The 23411-nt window shown below is 37.4% G+C and overlaps 1 protein-coding gene across 1 annotated transcript; it reads left to right on the forward strand.

Annotated features, from left to right (window-relative positions):
- The first annotated feature begins 2284 nt into the window (after positions 1 to 2284).
- On the forward strand, positions 2285 to 7495 carry LOC132951396 (uncharacterized). Its single transcript, XM_061023207.1, has one exon. The coding sequence runs from the start codon at positions 2285 to 2287 to the stop codon at positions 7493 to 7495; it is 5211 nt and encodes a 1736-aa protein (XP_060879190.1).
- Positions 7496 to 23411: the final 15916 nt, after the last annotated feature.

Genomic DNA, 23411 nt, shown 5'->3' on the forward strand with positions numbered 1-23411 from the left:
TTTTTAACTCTGCGGTTGCTCGACTGATATAATAAGTAATAGATATAACTCATTATTCACGAAACATTTGCATAAACATTATATTCATATGGGTACGCTATATTTTGCATTTACGGAATAGATTTATTTATACTTTTAAATTAATAACATCTCGCGATTTCGACGAATCGAAACGACAGTAATGTCGTGTTTTCGTAAAATAATTACAAAATGATATTATAATATACCTTTGAATAACAATATTATTAACCGTGCGCCGCCGCTGCCGCATACACTGCACCGCCGCCGTATACACTGCACCGTCGTCGGTATACCCACCACACCGCGATAATAATATAACAACGAGCTGAGCTTTTCGCTCTCACGGGCCGCCGCCGCCGCAGCTGGTTGGCGCTCAGTCGCGGATTTTATAATAATAACGGAAATTCGAAGAATTAAAATACACAACAACAAGTGTAGTCGGTATACGACTCGCGAAACACGCGGTCCCTCGGATATTGTAAATTCAATTCCGAGTAAGTCCACCCACCTCACCCCGCGGGTACCTTTTGGTCTTTTGCAGTTTTATACGTCAATCCGCGCGCATGCACTCTCATCGCGTATCCGCGGTAGGTACTATAAATAGTGTCGTACTTTACACACTATTATGATACGAATTAATAATATTGCGAAATTTTTCAGCGCTCGGCGCGTACGTTCGCAGAAATATACTTTGCGCCGCGTACATTGTATAATATTATATTTTAATATACCCATACAATATGATAATAATACGTACTTATATATATATAACACCCGCGTTTATGAATAACGGCTATGCACACGTATAAGCCGCGGTGATTGGTTTCCTTGAATTTTTCATTAGTGTTTTTTTTTTTTTTTTTTTCACCCAAAGGAATCCCTTTCGACAGCGCATAATAATATTATATTGTCAAGTGGAACGTGGTCGTAAATATACATGAATACCACCGCCTACCTATGTTGTGTGCGCGTGCGCGCGCATGTATATAATGACGCGACGAATAATAATATTGTAATACGCGTTGGAGAGCACGCGCAGACATAATAATCGTCGTTGTTGATGATAATTATATAATATTGAAATGGGTATTATTGGGGCATATTGATTTTGGGGGCGATTGTAAACTCCGCCAGAATACCGGTTAGATAAAAAGGTAGTTAAAAGGTTAGGTCTATTCCCAGACAGCAATTTTTTGATTAGTAATATTATCATAACATTGTAATAACGAATAATATTAGTATAACGTTTGTTCGAACTTGAGCCTTTTCGTGCCTATTACGAACAGTGTGTCCGTTTGACACTTGTTGTCACCCCGCTGACGTTCCGACGCCGAAGTGCGCTTGCGCGAACTTTTGGCGATCGGCTTCGCTGACCACCGGTTGTCCGCGGCCCGGCCGTCGCTGTCTTTTTCCTGCGGTCGGACCGTTCGTTCCGTTCCGACGTGTGCACGTTTTGTTCGGGTGTGCCGACCACAAAACCTCGTGGTTGAGTCTTTTCGTGTGCGTACCCTTCTGTGCCGCCCGTAAAACGTGTCGTGTTCTTCGCACGCGTGTTGCCATCTTTCGCACCGCCGTCCGGTATTGGTCGCCGTGCCCGTGGTCGTTAATCATTTTAATATAATTATTATTATATACCTGCGCCGATCGTTCATTCTACGTCGCGTCGTGGTTACGCATCTTGCGAGAGGTCAGTGACCTAACCCCTGCCCGGCTGTTTACACCAGGGCCGTCATTCCGAAGATATTTCGCCAATCGTCGTGGGATCCCGATGTCCACAAACGGTGACCAGCGGTATCGTTAATATATATATTATATTATTATTGTATTCTTATTTATTTGTATATTGTGCACCTGTGTGCGTCCGTTATTTATTATAATTATTATATGGCATTTGTTTGAAGAGACGTCTTCGGCATTGTCCCTTTATTGTATTTAGTGTGTTGTACTTGTACGTATCAAATAATTATATATATTATATTGTGAAACATTATTTTTGGATCTTTCTCACTTGCTCCCACACATCCGCGAGTCGTCAGTAAACTGCTGTTAACGTAAGTGCTGACGGCGCAACATTTTTGGTAGCAGAGCGTGGTTATCCGACCTTTGTGGGGGTTCGGTAGCGGTGTGCTGGATTTTGGTGGGCTGGTATCCACATAGTGTTTCCTACGGTGCTTATAGGCGACATAATTTATTTTTATTTTTTATTTGTATTTGGATTATATATTCTATTTATATATTTATATTATAATACACTTCGCTCGTAATGACAGACGAGAAAGACATTGAGCGTACTTCGCGCCTGCTCGCGCGTGCTAAAGTAAAGCGTACTACCATTATATCGCAGATTCGAGCTATACATACTATGGCGTTGCGCGTACAATCAGAGCCTGATCTAGCCTCAGAGTTTGCGTTAAACGCGGCTGATTTAGACGCGCTATGGTTTCAATTTCGGACGGATGACGATTCCGTATTAGACCTTTTAGCGGCGTCCGATAAGCTCGCCGACTATTCACCCGACATGATAGCGGAGGTACGCCAACTAATTAACTCGGCTAAAAATATCGCCCAGCGGTTAATCCCGACAGGTGCCGACGCCGTCGACTTGTCGTATCTCCGAGAGGGGACATTAAGTGTCCAGAAATCGCGCGAGGATCCGGTTAAGTCACTCTCCCGCTTACCTGATATACCTCTACCCTCGTTCGAGGGTGATTACCGATCGTGGCCCAATTTTCGCGATAGATTTTCCGCGCTTGTCCATAAGCGATCTAATTTATCAAACATCGATAAGATGTACTATCTAATAGGTTGTCTAAAAGGTGCCGCAGCCGACGCTGTCCGAGGCATACCGGTGTCGGCGGACAATTACGAGTTAGTAATGAGCACCTTATCTGACAAATTTAATCGACCGCGTTTGGTCGCCACGTCACTCGTCGACAAGCTACTGCAATCGTCGGCCATGACACAAGAGTCGCTTAACGACTTGAACACATTTGTAGGCACGTTCAGTGAATCCATCTCATTATTAGACGCGCTAAAAATACCAGACTCTGGGTCTTTTATTTTATTTTCTATAGCGTTTCGACGTTTACCAGTTTCTACCCGCAAATTATTTGAAGCGAATAGTACAGTCGATTACCCGTCGATAGGACAATTATTAGACTTTCTCCGGTCCCGAGTGGCCATTCTCGAAGTTGTGGGCGAATCCCACAAAAGTAGTACTAATAATGCGCCGTCAAAGTCGACAGGTCAGTTCCGAAAGGGGGGAGATTACGCAGGGAAGCCTCGGTTGACGTCTTTAGTCACGTCCAAGTCAAATAGTACGTGCCCATGTTGTGCGGGTACGCACGCACTAACATCGTGTGCGCGGTTTAAAAATTGGGGTCCCGACGAGCGCGCTCGATGGACGCGCGATAAAAAATTATGCTTTAATTGCTTTAGTGACGAGCACTGGGCTCCCAAATGTAATGCTAAATCGAGTTGTCAGAACTGCACGCGTAAACACCACTCGCTTCTTCATCATAGTATATCGTCCAGTAGAGATCACGATGTTCGAAACGAGTCACCGGCTGCCGAGGCGTCGTTATGCGCGTCCTTGCCGCGTCCCCCTCCACACCAGGCGTCGTCTATAATTTTAGGTACCGCGCTAGTGCATATGCGCGATCGTTCCGGGTCGTGGCAAACAATGCGCGCATTAATTGATTGCGCGTCGCAGATAAGCGCCGTTACGAGTGCGTGTGCCGATCGGTTAGGCCTTAAGCGTTCCCGTTGGACTGCCCCGATAAGCGGTTTATCCGGAGTTCCCGTAGTAAATGTCCAAGGTCGCGTTGAATGTAACGTACAGCCGCGGTTTGCGTCCGAACCTGTGCTTTCCATAAATGCGTGGGTGTTGCCCGCCATAACGAGTGACTTGCCTCGAACAACGCTACACTCGAGCATTAAAGAGAGGTACTCTAACCTCGCGCTCGCCGACCCGTCATTCGATATCACTTCACCTATTGACATATTATTAGGCGGCGACGTATATGCGTCAATAATGGACGGTCGAAAATTTTCGGTGGACAAAGCTTTACCTACGGCGTTTAGTTCGGTCTTTGGTTGGATCTTAATCGGTCCAGTGGACGCCCGAGAGGCTCACCCGTATCAATCGGTGCCGGTCGCTATGACTGTTTCCATTGAAGGGTTAATGGAACGGTTCTGGCAGGTTGAGGAGCCAGCGGCTGCGCCCGCGACGTTCACGGACGAGGGGCGTTGTGAAAAATTATTTTGTGAACAGTCTATACGTTTGCCGTGTGGCCGTTTTTCGGTACCGTTGCCCTTTCGTGCTCCGCCGTCAGCTGATACATTTGTCGGGTCCCGCGAACTCGCGGTGCGCCGTTTTGACGCACTCGAACGTAAATTGGCTACAAGCCCTCAATTAAAATCTTTATATGTCCAATTCATGTCGGAATACATTTCGCTAGGTCATATGTCCGTCGCAACGTCCCCGGGACGTTATTTTATTCCGCACCATGCGGTGTACCGTCCGGCGATCGACGAAAATAAAATACGCGTTGTATTCGACGCTTCCGCGCAAAGTAGTCGCGGACCGTCATTGAATAATTGTTTGTTTACCGGTCCTAAATTACAACAGGACATAGTCGACATTTTGACTAGATTTCGGGTCCCCAAGTACGTTTTTACGACCGACATCTGCAAAATGTATAGACAAATATTAATTTTACCGGAATATCGTCAATTCCAACATATTTTATGGCGACCGTCGCCACACGACGCACTTGTAGAATATGAGCTAAATACCGTCACGTACGGCGTAAATTGCGCGCCTTATCTCGCTCTACGCGTGTTACAAACTATCGCATCCGATGATTGCGATAATTTCGAGTTTGTGGGTAATGCGTTGACACGTCAAACCTATGTCGACGACATTTGCGACGGGGCAGATACAATTTCGAACGTATTAAAATTGCAGTCCGATTTAATCTCTGTTATGAACAAATCGGGATTAGAACTGAAAAAGTGGGCGTCAAATACGCCACGCGTTTTAGACGCGGTATCAGCCGCAGATCGCGTGTGTGCGCCTATGCCATTCGAATCGGTCGACGGCTACGGTACCAAGGTGCTCGGCTTACAATGGCATCCCGAGGGGGATTTTTTCTGTTGCGCGTTAAGTCTCGACTCAGCACCCGTATGCACTAAACGTGGCATTCTTTCTTTAGTAGCGCGTATATTCGACCCGCTAGGTGTGTTCGCTCCCGCGGTATTTTTAGCTAAGTCTATAATGCAGCGTACCTGGCAACTTGGCATGACTTGGGATGAGCCTTTACCAAACAATATTCACGACGAATGGATCGCGTTCGTCTCCGACTTACCGTCGTTATTAAATATTCGGGTTCCGCGTCATTTGAACTCGAGTCGCGGCGCGCCGTGCTATTTAATTGGATTTTGTGACGCCTCGCAACTCGGCTACGCGGCGGTCGTGTATGTGCGCATGGCTGACGTCGATGTTAACGCGTCCGTATTTTTAATTGGTACAAAAACTAAATTAGCGCCCATAAAATCATTAACCATCCCCCGACTAGAATTAAACGCCGCGCTGTTATTGGCTCGATGGTTAAGTCGCGTCCGCGACATTTTGGCCCCGCAACTTAATATTGTCGGTATAAATGCGTGGTCAGATTCCACGATAGTGTTATCATGGTTAAGTGCCCCGCACGAAGCATTTAAAATTTATGTGTCGAATCGAGTGCACCAAGTTCGCAATTTACTGCCGGATTGTCGATGGCGGCATGTTGACTCGGTCAATAACCCCGCCGACTGCGCGTCGCGTGGCATCATGCCGGCTGCTCTAGCGCAGCACAAATTGTATTGGCACGGCCCACAACTAGCGTACGGCGACCCATCGGAATGGGATGATGCTCGTTCGCCGCTACCGTTATGTGACCTGCCCGAACTTCGTCCAGTGTCCTGCGCCGCCCGTGTTGACGAAATTAAAGTCGAATGGTTTAATCGTTTTTCTAGTTACGACCGTATGTTACGAGTAGTGGCGTATATGCGCCGGTTTATTGCCGCCGGTATTCGTCGAGTACGTCGACAACCGGACCACATCGCGCCCGCATATTTGCAAAAGTCGGAACTAGATAACGCCGCTCGTATATTAGAGGCTGAGTCACAGCGCGTACATTTCGCCGTGCTGTTACATGAATTGTCGACAGGTAAACATGTTTCGTCCAAGCCGCTTGCTCGTTTAGCACCCTTTATAGACCCGGACGGTGTCATCCGCGTTGGCGGACGCCTGCGGCATTCATTATTAACTTATGATTGCAAGCATCCGATTTTGTTGGCCAAGCGTTCGTATTACGCATATTTATTGTGCCATCGTTGGCACCTGGTGACTTGTCATGCGGGCCCGCGAGTTCTTACCGCGCTTATTTCACGTCGATTTTGGATCATATCGCTTCGATCGGTGTTGCATAGTATTATTACAAACTGTTCGGTTTGTGTGCGGTTTGATGCTAAACGCGTACAGCCGTTAATGGCAGACTTGCCCGACACTCGTGTCCAACAGCGACGACCCTTCGAACGTGTAGGCGTTGATTATGCGGGCCCCCTACAAATGCGCGAAACTAGACTACGCAGATCCCGCATTTTCAAAATTTATATTGCGGTTTTTATTTGTTTCACTACGAAAGCTGTCCACCTCGAAGTGGTGACCGACCTGTCGACCGACGCCTTTCTAGCTGCGTTCGATCGTTTTATTGCCCGTCGAGGTTTACCAAGCGACGTGTTCTCGGACTGCGGCACTAATTTCGTCGGGGCTGATAAGAAATTACGCGCGCTTATCCACAGCCCGGAGGGCCGGGCCGCTATCGCCAATTCGCGTGCTATCTGCGAGTGGCACTTCAATCCGCCTAGCCCCCCCCATTTCGGAGGCTTATGGGAAGCGGCGGTGCGATCGACGAAACGCCTTTTAATACGAGTCATAGGGACACACATCTTCACGTACGAAGAGTTTACGACCATATTAGCGCGCGTAGAGGCCGTTTTAAACTCGCGTCCGCTCACGCCCGCCTCGACGGATCCGCATGATCTCGAGTGTTTGACGCCTAGTCATTTTTTAATAGGTCAACCGCTTCTTACCGTTCCGCCTAGATCGGGTCCAGAGCCCGCCCGTAGTTTAACCGATCGGTGGAAGTTGATGGATCAGTGCCATCAGTCTTTTTGGCGCCGTTGGTCCTCTGAGTATCTGACTACGCTACAGGAGAGGTCCAAGTGGACCAAGGGTGTCCCCAATGTGAAGGTGGACGATATGGTCGTGGTAGTAGACAACCAAAGCCCCCCCCTAAGGTGGCGACTCGGTCGTATAGTAGAGTTGTTTCCAGGTACTGATGGTCATGTCCGTGTCGCTCGAGTTATAACGCAAGCAGGTAGCGTCGTACGACCAGTGGTTAAACTCGTGCTGTTACCCACCAAGTAATGTTCTTCTTGTCGCGTTAGGTACAGGGACCTTGTGGGTACCATGCGTGCCGACGTTTCAGCACATTGCTTCAGCTCACCCGTTTAATTTTTTATGCTACGCGCGATTACCAAAGATGTTGTCAATCGCTTAGTGTTGGGCAAATGCTCAATGACCCATTGGTAGATATATAAAACAAAAAAAAACATTTTTTTTTTGATTATTAATTATTTTTTATTTATATTATACTTTGTATTTTTTCTATTTATTATACATATATGTACATTGTACATATATTGTTACCTAATATTTTGTTTTATATTTTATATCATATGTATTTCTCCTGGTCTTATGTTCATTATTATAATAACTATATGTTCACCATATGTGATGAATTTTTTTTTGTATTAACGATAACCGCCGTCACGAAGATCGGATTCAATGTTGGGATATGCACCACGGTTCCTGCGCTGTCGACTACTGTTACTCCACGATATGTGAGGCCAGGCCTCCCATAGGGGGAGGATGTTCGAACTTGAGCCTTTTCGTGCCTATTACGAACAGTGTGTCCGTTTGACACTTGTTGTCACCCCGCTGACGTTCCGACGCCGAAGTGCGCTTGCGCGAACTTTTGGCGATCGGCTTCGCTGACCACCGGTTGTCCGCGGCCCGGCCGTCGCTGTCTTTTTCCTGCGGTCGGACCGTTCGTTCCGTTCCGACGTGTGCACGTTTTGTTCGGGTGTGCCGACCACAAAACCTCGTGGTTGAGTCTTTTCGTGTGCGTACCCTTCTGTGCCGCCCGTAAAACGTGTCGTGTTCTTCGCACGCGTGTTGCCATCTTTCGCACCGCCGTCCGGTATTGGTCGCCGTGCCCGTGGTCGTTAATCATTTTAATATAATTATTATTATATACCTGCGCCGATCGTTCATTCTACGTCGCGTCGTGGTTACGCATCTTGCGAGAGGTCAGTGACCTAACCCCTGCCCGGCTGTTTACACCAGGGCCGTCATTCCGAAGATATTTCGCCAATCGTCGTGGGATCCCGATGTCCACAAACGGTGACCAGCGGTATCGTTAATATATATATTATATTATTATTGTATTCTTATTTATTTGTATATTGTGCACCTGTGTGCGTCCGTTATTTATTATAATTATTATATGGCATTTGTTTGAAGAGACGTCTTCGGCATTGTCCCTTTATTGTATTTAGTGTGTTGTACTTGTACGTATCAAATAATTATATATATTATATTGTGAAACATTATTTTTGGATCTTTCTCACTTGCTCCCACACATCCGCGAGTCGTCAGTAAACTGCTGTTAACGTAAGTGCTGACGGCGCAACAACGTTATTATAATACTATTATTACAAAATGCTGTCTGTGTTGTAAACTCCACCAGTTTTATTATGAATATTATATTATATCAATTGTATGCTCTTAGCAGTTAGGTTAGTAATTTTTAATTTTGTCAAATGTATTATTTACTTATAACTATTATATTTTAATGTGGACGATTATTAATTAATATTATGAAAATTATGAATATTATATTATATCAATTGTATGCTCTTATCCGTTAGATAATTTTTAATTTTATTTATATTTGGCTTCTATAACTATCATATTTTAATGAGGACGACTACTAATTATTATTATTATCACTTTTTTTTTTTATAATATAATGATTATATTAATATTGTATACTGTTAATTGATTTTCTTCACTGGCGGAGTTTACATGACCTCAATTTTACCTGATATTTTTCAGTGGCGGAGTTTACATAATCCCAATTTTACCTGTTTTTTTTTACTGGCGGAGTTTACAAGTAAAAAAAGGTACTTGTGGCGGAGTCTACATGCGCCCTGATTTTGGCGTGTGGTGTAATAACTGTGCATGTAGCTATAAAGTATCGTCATTAACACACCCGTCATCATTATACGTTTTTCGCCGGTGGTGTACCACATCATTTTAACACCGAGTTTATTGTATAGGTACACAGCGTGATTGCCGAGTGTGGCTCACTGCTGCCATTTTTTTTTTCTAACAATCAATTTAATGCAAATTTTTGTTTTTGGAATTCTGAAGGCATTTTTCGTTACTCCTCGCTCCGGTTCCATCAAAACATCATCATAATAATATATTGTTCACGTCTGCCGTTCGGTGTTTCTCGTTTTTGTCTGCAGCCATTTTTGTTCATACCATTTCCACAAGTCCTTGCGCGTTTGACTCCGGGCGAACGCCGATTAGAAATTTCGTAGGTATGTATCGTTCGGCCACTGTCTGTTACTGTTATTAACCGTTAACATAATTGCAGGAAGGACATAAATACACATCACATTATTTTAAGACCTAGTTTATTGTAGGCACACTGTAGTGTGATTACCAAGTAGGTATGCTCACTCCCATTTTTTTTTTAACTATCAATTTATTCAGCTTTTTGTTAAACCGATTTATTAAACCGTTAAAGTTTAGTCCCGTACTCCTGTGTGCTGTGACAGTAGCTACCAAACAATTTTTTTCAAATGAGAATCATCCTTTTTTTCCTGTAAGTTATCAAGCAGATGAGGTAATTTCAACATGTTGAATTTTAACGAGTCAATAACGAGTAGTTTTTGATTTTAGTATTTAATTTGGCAGTGCACTAGCCACTAAGTATGATGATATAATAAACTACTCTACATTATAAGTAATATTACATATTTTTAACGATTATTACCTTTAATAATATAATAAATTTAATAAGTTAGGACCTAATCGTTTGAATTTTGATTTAGACACATCTATATTTTCAATCATCATAATTTAATTATCAATTTATAGTTTCAAAGTGAAATTTATTGTTATCCTTTAATTTTATTTTTAAAGGGGTTAAGATTGTTATTATTTACACTTTAAAGAAATGATTCGAATTTATATACGTATATAAAGGAGTGTTGATTCATTTAAATTCCTCAAAATAAATACGTATTTATACTAAATAGTATAAAATTTTTCATAGAAATGAATATTAAAGCATAGTTGTGTAGTTGTGTTCTTCTTAAACAAATCGCCGTTGGACAAAGTGGTTTTCCACTGTTGTAGATCTTAATAAAAACACAGTGTAAGGCAGTAGCATGTTGAACTCATTTTTGGTGAGGAGCAAAAATGTATACAAGGTACCCGCCCACCCACCACCATTGATGTTTATAACGGCATTTCCAACTCAGCAAAAAAGTTTAAATTAAAAATGTACAAATTATGCGTACATTTGTAACGATTTTTATAATCGGATATGATATTTCTACAGTATACCTAGTCACCTAGGTGGCTCAAGTATTTTGTGGCAGGGGGACCACCCACCAACCAAAAATTTGATGGAGCAATTGCTCCAAAATAATACCTTCGACACGCCACTGGTGTAAGGAAAAGAAAGATATTTCCGATGAATTCTAGCCGTCCTTAAGTGCTATCGCACCCCGCCTGACCGTTGGATGTTGGTTCGCTGCCGTTAGCGGGATCTGGTTGGGTTATATAAAAGGTTAGTTTTTATCTTCACAGGACAACAGGAATAAAGGAACCTCCTTAAATGATATACAAATTCTAAGTATTTCAAAAAATGGTCCTGAAATAATAGTACCTATATATAGGTTAGGTACAGCGACCGAATTTTGTATTGAACACACACGACGAAAACAAATGTGATTATGACTTAAATATAATATGATCTAAAATAAAACAATTTGCTCGTGAATGAAATTGTCTGCGTTTTAAAATTGAACGCTTTACAAACTTCTAAAATTATCGCACCGTAGTTTGTTGTATAGGTACCTAATACACTATAACACAATAATATGCGCCACTGATAATATGTTATAATGTTACAATTTATACAGCTGTATCGAGTTTGCTACAATGTCGGTGCTGTTATAACACTATAGTAATTTAACTATAACTTATAAGTGAGATATTTCTAGAAAGTAAATACCTTTAAAGAGAAATTGAGCGTTTACCGTATATTATGGGTACCTATATATTATTTATAGTAACTAAAAGATTATTGTAAAAGTATTAATTTTAAAATTGATAAAGTGTCAGATTGTGCTAATCAAACCCACCGTGTTATAATAAATTCTGAATTCAATAAAATAAATCTGCAGAAAACTGGATCGAAGTTCCAACAAGTTCCGACAGTTGCACCAGGAAGAAATATCATTAATAACTATAATAGAGACGTTCACAGATTGTATAATGTGTTCGATATAAAAATCTACAAATACAAAGTAAAATATTTGTAATTAACAATTTAGAAATATCACCGTTATAGGTTGTGAAGTTTCTGAGAAATTAAGACTTAAAATGTGGGCGTATGAACTATGAAGTGAAAAGCTCGAATACAGAAGAAACTGAATCTATAAGATCTAATACCTTTTTAAAGGACTTTGTATAATGTTACTCATGAGTAAGCTTTGCAAGCTTGCAAGCTTACCTATATCATTAAAATAAAACAGGATGTGCAACCATTTTCACCAAGTAGGTACACCTACGAAAATAACTTTATACAATGATATGCTAATAATCTTCGCAAGAAAAAAATGTTTGATTTTATTAATCACATAATTTGATTTGGTTTACTATTTCCGTAAACTTCCTAGCCTATAGTAGTAAAATTCACTGGAAACTTCCCCCTGCCTGCCCCTGTAAAATCAATAATACATAAAATATCTGGTGAGACCTCGCATTTTAGAATATTTTCTTCTCAGATATTAAGCATACTATTTTCTGCCACGGAGGAAAACGCAATGTAGGGCCAATGCAAACCAATTAGTGGAGTAAAATATGTCTCAACAAATTGAACAGACGGTAAGAAAGTGCTACACGTTTACGGCGTGTGCCTACTTATATATAATAAGTGAGAACTGAGACAAAACAGAAATTAACCATTGATTCCATCATATATTCCTGAGTGACCTTTGCAAATAGTAGCTATTGACAGATATAGACTTATTTACTAAATGCAGTTACCATTAATTACATATTAATATCTGATTATATTATTCTAGATTTTTGTAGCTGGTGGTGCCCAAGACATGTGGCTGCCCAGAGATGGTTAGAACAAACCTAATCGTTGGAACTCAATTAGTTATTACATATGTATGGTAAAGTGGGGTAAGATGACGAATGGGGAAAGATGACGAGTTCAGTATTTCTAACAGTTTATCACAGATATCGGCACGTCCCAGCGCGTATATACCTCCATGACTCCATGTGATTTGAATATTATGTTACTCTATGGTATAAATAGTCGTATACTCGTATATTGACGTTGAATCCAACTATGATAAAAATTTTATTTACAGCGTATTTTAGTGTAATTTTTAGTGTCAAAACGCAAAATATCAGCAGATCACGGTAAGTTTTTCAACTTCTTTACTATAATATTCTGAAAGTAGGTATACAACTCAATACCTATGACTAATTCATCGGAGACCTTTACAATAGTTTTGGTTAATGATAAACGTTTTTATTTCAATAAAAATAGCATGAGGGAAAAGATTGTGAATTTTCAACGGAGAAAAATGACGCTTCATTCTTAATTCGTCATCGTAGCCCTACATGTTGTTTTGAATATTTCTTTATGATATTTTAAACGATTAATTTTTTTTTTTTTAATTTTTTTTTCTTAATTTATTAGTAGGAGAGATACCGAGGTGCAGTGAGACATTATTATTTCATTTTCCCTATAATATTAAAAATATTAAGTTCATACTATACCGATATAGTCACCTAGGTACCTATATACTTAAACCCAAATCACATGTTTTTACTAAATTTGCTAAACATTTAGGGAAGGAAACTCAGAAGTACCTACTACGATACCACACTACCACGGTACCAACGATATTAATTTATAACATAGAACGATATATATACCGAATGAATATATTTTATGTTGAAAATGTAACGAAATTGAGCTTGTATTCTTTTATTCCTCACCTTTGTGATATATAGACGTACTTTGGTAGGTATAAGTACTATTTCCAAAACAATCGATTTCGTAAAGTCGTGTTTAACAACAGCCATTCATTTACCTCCCATCACCGATGATATACGGTTGCGTACGATAACTCTACCCAACACGTACTAATTAATATTTAGATAGTATTTACTGTGTACACAATATTAATTGTTATATATGTGTTAAGTTTTCATTTTTAAATTAACATAGTACCTACCTACATTGTCTGTTAGACGCGTTAACTAAAAAGTATGTGTTTTTGTTTACTTAATTATCTATTATAATATATTAATTGAAATATTAAATGCATATAATTAAAACTAATTTAATTAAAACCAATAGGTATAGGTACAGTAAATTAAAGTAAATCTAAAAAATAAACATAATAAAAGTAGGTATACACAATGTAAGTACAAGTTCAAAAATTAAAACCTTGGTATCGATAACCAATTCCCGATGAAAAAAAATGTGACAAATTCCATCCATTTTAAATTAATTGTCGTATAGTTATATTACATTTACATAATATGGTTAATTTTAGTTGTTGATGTCTTTAGTTGGAATAGCTATAGTTTAGTGTTATTCATGTGGATATTTTAATATTAATTTTAGCCTGCATTTGTTTAAATGACAAAATAAACTGATGAATATGCGTTGTAAGATTGAATATTTTAAAGCTCTATGGCAAATTTCTGCCCTCTGAACTATTAATAATGTTGTTATTACATTAAAATTAGTAAAAATTACTGAACATTTATCGAAGTACAATACAAAACAATAGTGTCAATACTCTTTTATTAACTGTTTATTTATAATTTAATTATTGAGTGTAAACAGTAGGTATTTGAAAATATAATGTACCTATTACAGTTCCCTATATATTTCAATTAAAATTGTTTTAGTTTTTTTTCTATAGATATTTATTTATTTATTTCATACGGAGTAAACTCCATTTATTAAATATAATTATTATGCTTTGTCGAGTTTAAATTGAACCATTTGATTTTTTTTCTCTCAGAACCGACGTTTAGTTACCTCATTGACTCGAGATATTTTGACATCGGTTAAAATGCTGGCATAACAACTTTTGTTAGAATATAACTATTTTAACTTTCCGTCTTTGTGCTTTCTTTTAAAAACGGTATTTATGGGAAGAAACCATATACATGATCTGCAGACATTACAATTTGTATTGATTTTTCCACAGTTAAATACAATTTAAAATTAAAATTATTACCACTATAAACCTAATATCGAATTATAACTAGAAATATTTTAAACTATTTGTTTCGCAAACACTAATAACATTAAGTTATCCAACGTCAGTGGACCGTTTACTAATATAACAATGCTGTTGAAGCGTTACGACAGGAAATCATATATATATAATAATCTGGAGCTTTACTCTTATATATATCGAAAATTATTGGACTGGAAATAATAGTCACAAAAAATTTAGTCAAAGCACAGAAATAATGTTCGTTATAAAATAGGTTATTATACAAAAATATTTTCACGCGTCTATAAATAACGACAACTGACAATAATGTTACACTATGGTCTATGTTTGGGCGGTATATAGGCACAACATACGCAATCATCTCATATATACAATCATAAGTCACCCATCATCTCATTCATACTGAAAATATTTAGTTTTTTTTCCTCTTGGGCCACATAATAAGGAATAAGGACCTGCACGTTTTTGTTACGTTACGTGGGCCGAGACATATAGTAATTAATGTGCTTAGTTAGAGAGAAGAGGGAGATTCCGAGGAAAGAAATACAATTATATTATTATAATTATAAAACATTTCAAGATATTTTATTGAAAATAACCAAAATATTATTTTCAAATTGTGTAATATTTTTATAATATATTATTTTTTGGCCTTCATCAAAAACCTGGCGGGCGCAGGACCGATGTTGTATATTAAAATATAATATATAGGCATATATATTTGTATACATACATACATACATAGCATTATTCAACATTGTAAACGTATTATATATTTTATGTACCTTCCTACTAAAGATGTATCAAACTTCTAAGAACATGCAATACGTTGGAACATTTTAATTTTGAACATCATAAATAATTTAAAAAAAATTCATTCTCAATTTTTAAGTCTGTGTGCATAATATATTATAATTTAAAATAATATTATACCGTTAATATTATGATACATTTTTTGCGGTATACTTTTATTATAAAATCAACGATGCCCCCTTCGTTGGTGGGTATACCTATTTAAAGTTTAAACGAGAACAAAGCAGGACATAATTTATTCTCTTGAAACGACCAACGGCGTTTATAAAAATAACTTTTTGGCCTATTATTATAATTTTAACTAAGTTTTTAGTACTTTTTACTTTTGAAAATAGTAATAAATTCGTGGTAGTCCTACCTCTTTTATTTGCAGTAATTAGTTCAATATATTTTTTTTTTTAGTATGAACTCACGGCACTTAGCTCTAGGACAGGTATGTCAAACTCAAAGTATTAACTGGGCCAAATTCCCAAATATTATATCGAAAGCTTACTATGCGGGCCGCGCATAAAAATGTATTGAAAAAAAACATTTTATACACATTTTTAATATTATTCATTACTTACATTACTATAAAATACTTATTTGATTACAGTTTACCAGAAGAAAAGACAGAAAAGTAACATATGCATATACCTATCGGCTCTCACTAACATAGTTGTGACACAAAAGGAAAATTGTATAATATTTTTGCAATTAATAGTTTATTACCTATCAACGGGCCATTAAAAAACCAAGCCGAGGGCCGCGTATATGACATGCCTGCTCTAGGGATTGATTCATGTGTGTATAATATTATCGTAAAGATGCCAAATTTAAACTACATTACGGAAAACATGATAATTTTATTCGACTGAATGTAGGTACCTATAATGAAACTTTTATCGACCGAGAAATTAGAATTATATAACATTAATAATCGACTAGGTATATAACCAGTTCTCAGACCCAACTGCGGTATTATAGAATTATTATATTTGTTTTCAATTCAACACATTCAACTTCACTTCTATTTTGCATGACTCGACAATGCAATTTGATCAAACAATTTAAGTAACCGTTAAAAACGTTAGCCTACCATACTTATTACTATTAAGTATTAATATTTTAATTTTAGGATGTTATGCTGACTTCGATAAAGGCGTACGTTCATCAAAATGATATACTGTATAAAGACGAGGTATAAGATTATGAAATCAGTAATGTTTTAAAATGCTTTTTCAGTCTCCCTTTCTTAAGCCTGTGAAGTCAAACATTTCTCTTATTTGCATTTAATATGAACTCAACCAAATAATGAACACATTATCATTGAGCAGGTACCTATATAATAAAGTATATAGGTATTATTCTTAATAATAATAATAATGTAGCAATTATCAAAGCTATTAAGTACCTATATTGCTTTCAAAGTCGACGACAGCAATATCACAATTCACAATATTTAGCGACTCCCTCTGTACCCTTAGCAGCCTCAAAAATGGAAAAATCATTACACCCCTATAACATCGTCATGACAATTCAGAACACCCATATTATAGCACAACAGTCTGGAAAAAATATTGCATACACTTAGATCCATTGATGCCAAATTGCCAACGAACAAGCAGATACGGCTGCCAAACTCACCCACTCATCCCCAGATATTATCATAATATTCCCTATATTCTCTATAATGACACGAAGAGAGCAATCATTATTGAAGATGACACATTACAGCAGTGTGAAATGGAGTGGAATGAACTGTCTACCAAACCAAACAAAATTAAAAAATCCGTTTAACCTTTTCTCTTCCCTAGGGAAGCTGTCAACATCACACAAGAAAACACGAGACCTCCATCAACCGTCTTAGGATAGGACATTTAATGAAGAAAGCAGACCCCTCTTTGAACTCAATGTATTGTTCATGTCGTGAGGTCTCCCTTACAGTAAAACATATTCTGAATGTAGAATATTATACGACAAGGCCAGAAGAAAATTCCAAATATCCGATCACCTAGCCGAAGTACTCAACCCTGAACCCAACAACGTCTCCAAGCTCTTCTATAGTTCCTATCAGAAACTCAATGGGGTGCCCAAACACCCATAGGGGCCCCCTTGAATCCAAGCCTGGTATAATACAATACACACAGACACAGTGCATATAGCTCTAGAATAGCCAAGGTTATATAGCTGGTAATCTAACCAAACATAGCCCTAGGCACATGATTCGCGTGACTCCGCGGTGATTAAAAATTTAAAAAAAAAAAAACGTACCAAAAGTCCATAAACATTCGCACGGACAAACGGCGAATAAACCGCGACAATTGAAGAAAAAAAATATACATCTAGCACGTGCCTATCTCGCATATACGAAGTTATCTGGTACTGAATAACACATTATAATAATTTATTGGTACACATTCGCGGCGATCGTATAAAAGTAGGTACACTATAGTGGGCCGGTCCTTATACTCCTAACACACGTGCGCACGACTTTCATAATAATAATATAATATAATATACGCAACATCGACACGATCGGTGCAAGCTTTGTGGGCGCACCCATTGGGTTTCCCTCCGGGTTTTTTCATTTACTCGTAATACGAGAGCGGATTTACAAGACGATTTTCGCGGCAGTAGCGTATATATAAAAAAAAGGGTCGTTCGGAATTTTAAAATGCGTCCTGCGTAGATAGGATACCTACATCTATACATACCTATATATATATACATACGTATATGGTGTACGTGGGTCGCAGTTTTTTTTTTAATTTCGAATCAATCGTCGAAAGATTTTCTCGTCGATAATATAATATAGGTACCTACGCAAACATCACTTTAAAATGTAAATACTGTTTTAAAACACTTTTTACGTATCGCAAAAATAACCGAGGCGGTAAGATTAACTTTTCTAATCAAAACTTAAAAACTCTAATAAATAATAATACTTGTACTTATATATATCTAGTTAGTATATTATATTAAAATATAATATTTATTGCTGTCAGTCATCCGGGAGCAATTATTCGTATACGTACCTATACGTATTTCCAATCACAAATTCAAGTTTAAACTTCAGTAAGTTATACCCAAGCGGTACACTATTATAACATGCAGCGTGCTGCACGTTGTAATATCAGTACCTGTTTTAGAATTATTGCAAGTCATTTTAAGTCTCCACAGTACTTACCTAAAATAGTGATGATGACAATATTCCGTGGTCTGTTTTCGGACGTATAGGTAATGAATAATTATTTATGACAGCTGCAGTAATTCGTCTTCGTCCTAACCGCAAAAGCAGTTCAGTTGAAAAATGTACGTGCACCTTTAATAGATTGTACTGGATAAATATTTATTAAATAATTTGAAATTTAATAATACGCATACAATTTGCATTAGGAGAACGGTGCACACCGGCCGAGTGGACTATCGGTTCCGGCGCGGATTGTCGCCGGTTCGAATCTCGACCACGGGCGTCTCCCCTCTCTGGGCAGGCAACTGTCTATAGACTCTATAGAGAGAGAGGCCGCCATCCCCCGACCGGGCATGGCAGAAACCTACTCAATTCGAAATTCTGCTATAACCAAACACACGTGTTAACCCAACCTACAGTACCCTCCCTCACAGTTGAAAAACCACCCAATGGCCTATGTTGCGGCCAGTTAATAAAAAAAAATATATATATATTTGCATTCCGAGCGCATAACACTTTGCGCATAAAAAACTTATATGCGGTGTATATAATATATATTATGGTATATAATATGTATAAGTATTTATAATTTATTATTATTAATTAATAATTATTGTACCTGTTTTATATTTTTTTTGCACGAAAACGAAACGCGCGTGTCGGTTATTGTAAAAAATAATGTTGTTTAGACGCACTAAGACTGCACTTTTTTTTTACTTGTATGGATATTGGATAATATTTTCTATTGTACAAAATATATAATGTAGGTACACAATTACTTTATAAAATTAAAAAAGGTGGGCAAGTGGGTGTCGCTCTGCTGTACAGTAGGTTACAAGTGAGTCACTTGTTGTATGCGCCAACTAATTAAATAATAAAAATAATAGATGTTATGATATTCGTAATAATAGGCCAATGAAGCAAATGAGCCGAGGCAGCGCTTTGTAAAATAATATTTAAGGACGTAAGCACTGTGGTAGAAGGGACCCGTCGTATATGTTTGTAAGCGATCTATATTGTGTGTTTGTTTTGTTTATGAAGTTATTCAACAGTGTGGATTTTCATATTTATTTTGTGTACCATCGAGAGATAAGTATACAACACACTGCGCAATGGATGGTGCTAAATTTGAACTTTAAATGCTTATAAAAAGATATTGTGCTTACACATTTTTAATATTTCTCAACTGCTATAGTAAAAATATATCCGGAGCCTTATATTAAATTTTAAAGCTTTTTGACCCAACAAATAAAATTTTTTTGACAACATTCATCACTCCGCTCAGAATCTAAAACGGTGGACAAGTGGGTATGTACCGATCATGGGTGTAAACAGTGTTTGATATTTGGGGGGGGGGGGGGGGGGGGGGTAAAGCCATGCTATAGTGATTTTGAATAATCTTAAAAAAAAATTAGGAAACGATTGGGGGCTTAGCCCTTAAAGTCCCCCCTATTTACGTACATGGTACTGCTCTGCTGTACATAAAGTGTCATGTGATAATATATTATCTACAGGTTAGAGAGTGGGCCATCGGGTTTTATCGTTTTATATTATAGCTATATGTATAACTAGAAAACAAAGGGTGACCCACCTTAAGTATAATCCACATATAATGTACATGAACATATTATTGTATAATGTATTTAGCCATTTAGGTACTATATTAACTATAATATTTTACATTACATAAGTACCGTGCACTTTCGTAGTAGATCGTATAGATGCACAATGCACATTACACGTAGTATATTATTAATGTATTAAAAATATAAAAATTAATGTAGATTCTTTAATTGTAGTGAAATATTTAGAGCGACGTTCGTTTATGGTATATAATATTTAGATCAGAACATTATATTGCGATCGAGTCGTTCATATTATTATTACAATATTGGGAGAGAAGACTTTTTTCGTCGCGGGGTGTGCCCCCGAGTGGTGAATGGCTTTTGGCGATACGCGACCAAATACGCGGACGGAGACCGGTTGTGTATAGGCGTTTCGCACTCGTAATTATTATTAATTTATAATATTAGTATACACACAATGCACATTTTCGACAGCAGCCGCCGGAGCGTTAACTACAATTTCCGATAGAATTATAATATGTATTATATTATTATTATTATTATGTATAATACGCAAAAGGAAGTTTAATGTAATGTCTATATTATTATATCCACGTGTTTGTGTGTCTGTACGCCAAATACACATCTACAGGTCGCGTCTATTTTATTAACGTACCTATATCTAATGACCGGTCGTATAAAATATTTAACTGGATTCTCGCTCACCTGGTTTATAACAACTATTAACCGCATTGCATGTGATTAGAAATGTATAAATTATGTTTTACATACCTAATTAATGAATTAATTATTATAACCATTAGGTATAATATATTATTATAATATCGTGCGGGGAAAAAACACACCGAAAAAATCCTAGTAGTAGTAGTATATAATATTATGTATGCGCGTAGGTACAATATAATATATTTAGAGTACTTATACAATATTATGTCGTGATGATGACTCTGATGTTGCGCAGGGTGACTTCGAGAAGGGTAGAAACCGAAGTTCGACGACGAAATATAGGTACTTGCTGCACCGTCGTGCGGTATATGGTATATACCTATATGTATAAGTATAATGTATGTAGTATATAATATTGCGTATATATTGCGTGTGTGACAGAGTGACAAATGGACGTTTCCGAGCTCTCCGCGCAGGAAGCAATAAAGCACACGAGTAATTGGATTTCCCAATTTGTCTTTCTACTTTCTAGAAAACGACGACGACGTGCAATATATATATATTATATACCTATACCTATACGGCTATACTGCTATGCACGGCTATAGTTATAGCCTATATACCTATAATATACCATAAACAATATGATATATATAGAGAATAGTGCGCGTGCAGCGAAGGTATAGTGTACAGTATGTACATACAGAGCGCGTCTTCGCTGTCCGCGACGCGTCGGATGCGAGTAAAAACGACAAATGGCCATACGAATTTATGTACGCCGTTTTGGAGAGAACGTTTTAGGAGAAGCTTCGCGGGGGAAGCCGGCCAACTTGGGTCCGAGGCGTATCTGAAGGGCTTGACAGTTTAATTATACTGAGAAATTCCCAAATCTTCCTGCTCATGATGCTGCACCCTATATATGCCCCCAATACAGGGTGAATATTTTAAACGGTAAACATAATATCAGTATCTCAAAAAGCATCAACGTAGGTATTTGTATTCATTGTTTTTTTTCACAGCATTCAAATTTATTACAGAACAATATTTTTAATATTAATTTATCGGTAGGTATTATTTTTTAAGTTTTTTTACTTATTTGAACGTTAACACAGGTACATTTCACGTTTCATATTCCAAAATAGAATATTTTTTTGAGAGTTTTGATATACAAAAATCAAATTTCGAATCACTTCTATAGTTAATTATATTGTTGTAATAGGTACTAAGTAGGGTATGTAGCTACTAGCTGTCCATTAATTAAAGTTTTTGATGAGGGCGTGGAGTAGTGGACCAAATTTTTCGGGCTACCACTGTGCCTGCACTTTCTTTCGTAGATTTATACTTTGAACACCTATTAAATAACAAATGTATGTATCAGGTAGTTGTACGAAAATTGATTGTTGGTGTCAAAACCATGGGATAAATTTTCTAAAAAGGACACACAAAATGACCACACCAGGAGTCGCCAGTGGGCGGCTTCTCTATCACATCTTCTGGCAGTAACCTTCTTGTAATCATTTATAAGCTAATTATACAAAATATGTATAGATTGTTTAACTCAATAAAAGTACAAAAAAAAAATTATGCTTAATAGTAAGTACTGAATTTTGAATTTGGACTACCAAGTCCTCCGCCATCCCCCCATTTTGCGCCAATGATCAAAACTCTTTCAAAAATATTCTGCTTCGGAATTTGAAATTTAAAATGTATTTTGTCGTTAAAAAAAATGAAAATGAAATATTATATTATTACACCACAAGTACCTAGCTATTAGTATACCTGCGATTCACGACCGTAAGCGTTTGTCAGACTTAAGACTTATTTCTTTTGTTGTTTTATTTGACCAAAACTATTATATTATATAAATACTTAGGTATAGTGTTCATCTACTCGTAGTAGTCTAGAAGGTATTAACTAGATAATTATTCATAAGAGGTTTGTAAAATGCATAATGGTTTGAATATTATGAGTAGGTATTGGTATATACAATATTATGTGGTTTATTAAGAATTTTCATTGTTTATACTCAATAATATGTAAGAAGAACACAAAGAACTAGAAAAATATTATTAAATGTGATTGTTTATTAATTATATTATAGTCACACAGTACAGGTGGTCTTAAAGAAACTTCTAGAACTTAAAGACAAGGTTGGTCCAAATTGCACTTTTCTCGCCTTAAATTTTAAAAGTATTATTATAATTTGCACCAATTATTCACTTTCAGCTGACAGCTTGTATATATATATATCTAGGATAATTGACACTTTACTGAAATATATTATAACCATTGAATTTTAGTTAAGAATAATGAAATAAAAGTTGTATTGGTTAAATCCTTTATTGAACCAATGTTTTTAATATATGTTTTATCTAATAATTTGTTTGATCTGAATGCTATGATACAAAATAATAAAAAATAAATGTTGGGCATCAATAAAATATGAATTATAATATGTA

The sequence above is a fragment of the Metopolophium dirhodum genome, chromosome 8 (assembly GCF_019925205.1).
Source record: "Metopolophium dirhodum isolate CAU chromosome 8, ASM1992520v1, whole genome shotgun sequence".
NCBI lineage: Eukaryota > Metazoa > Arthropoda > Insecta > Hemiptera > Aphididae > Metopolophium > Metopolophium dirhodum.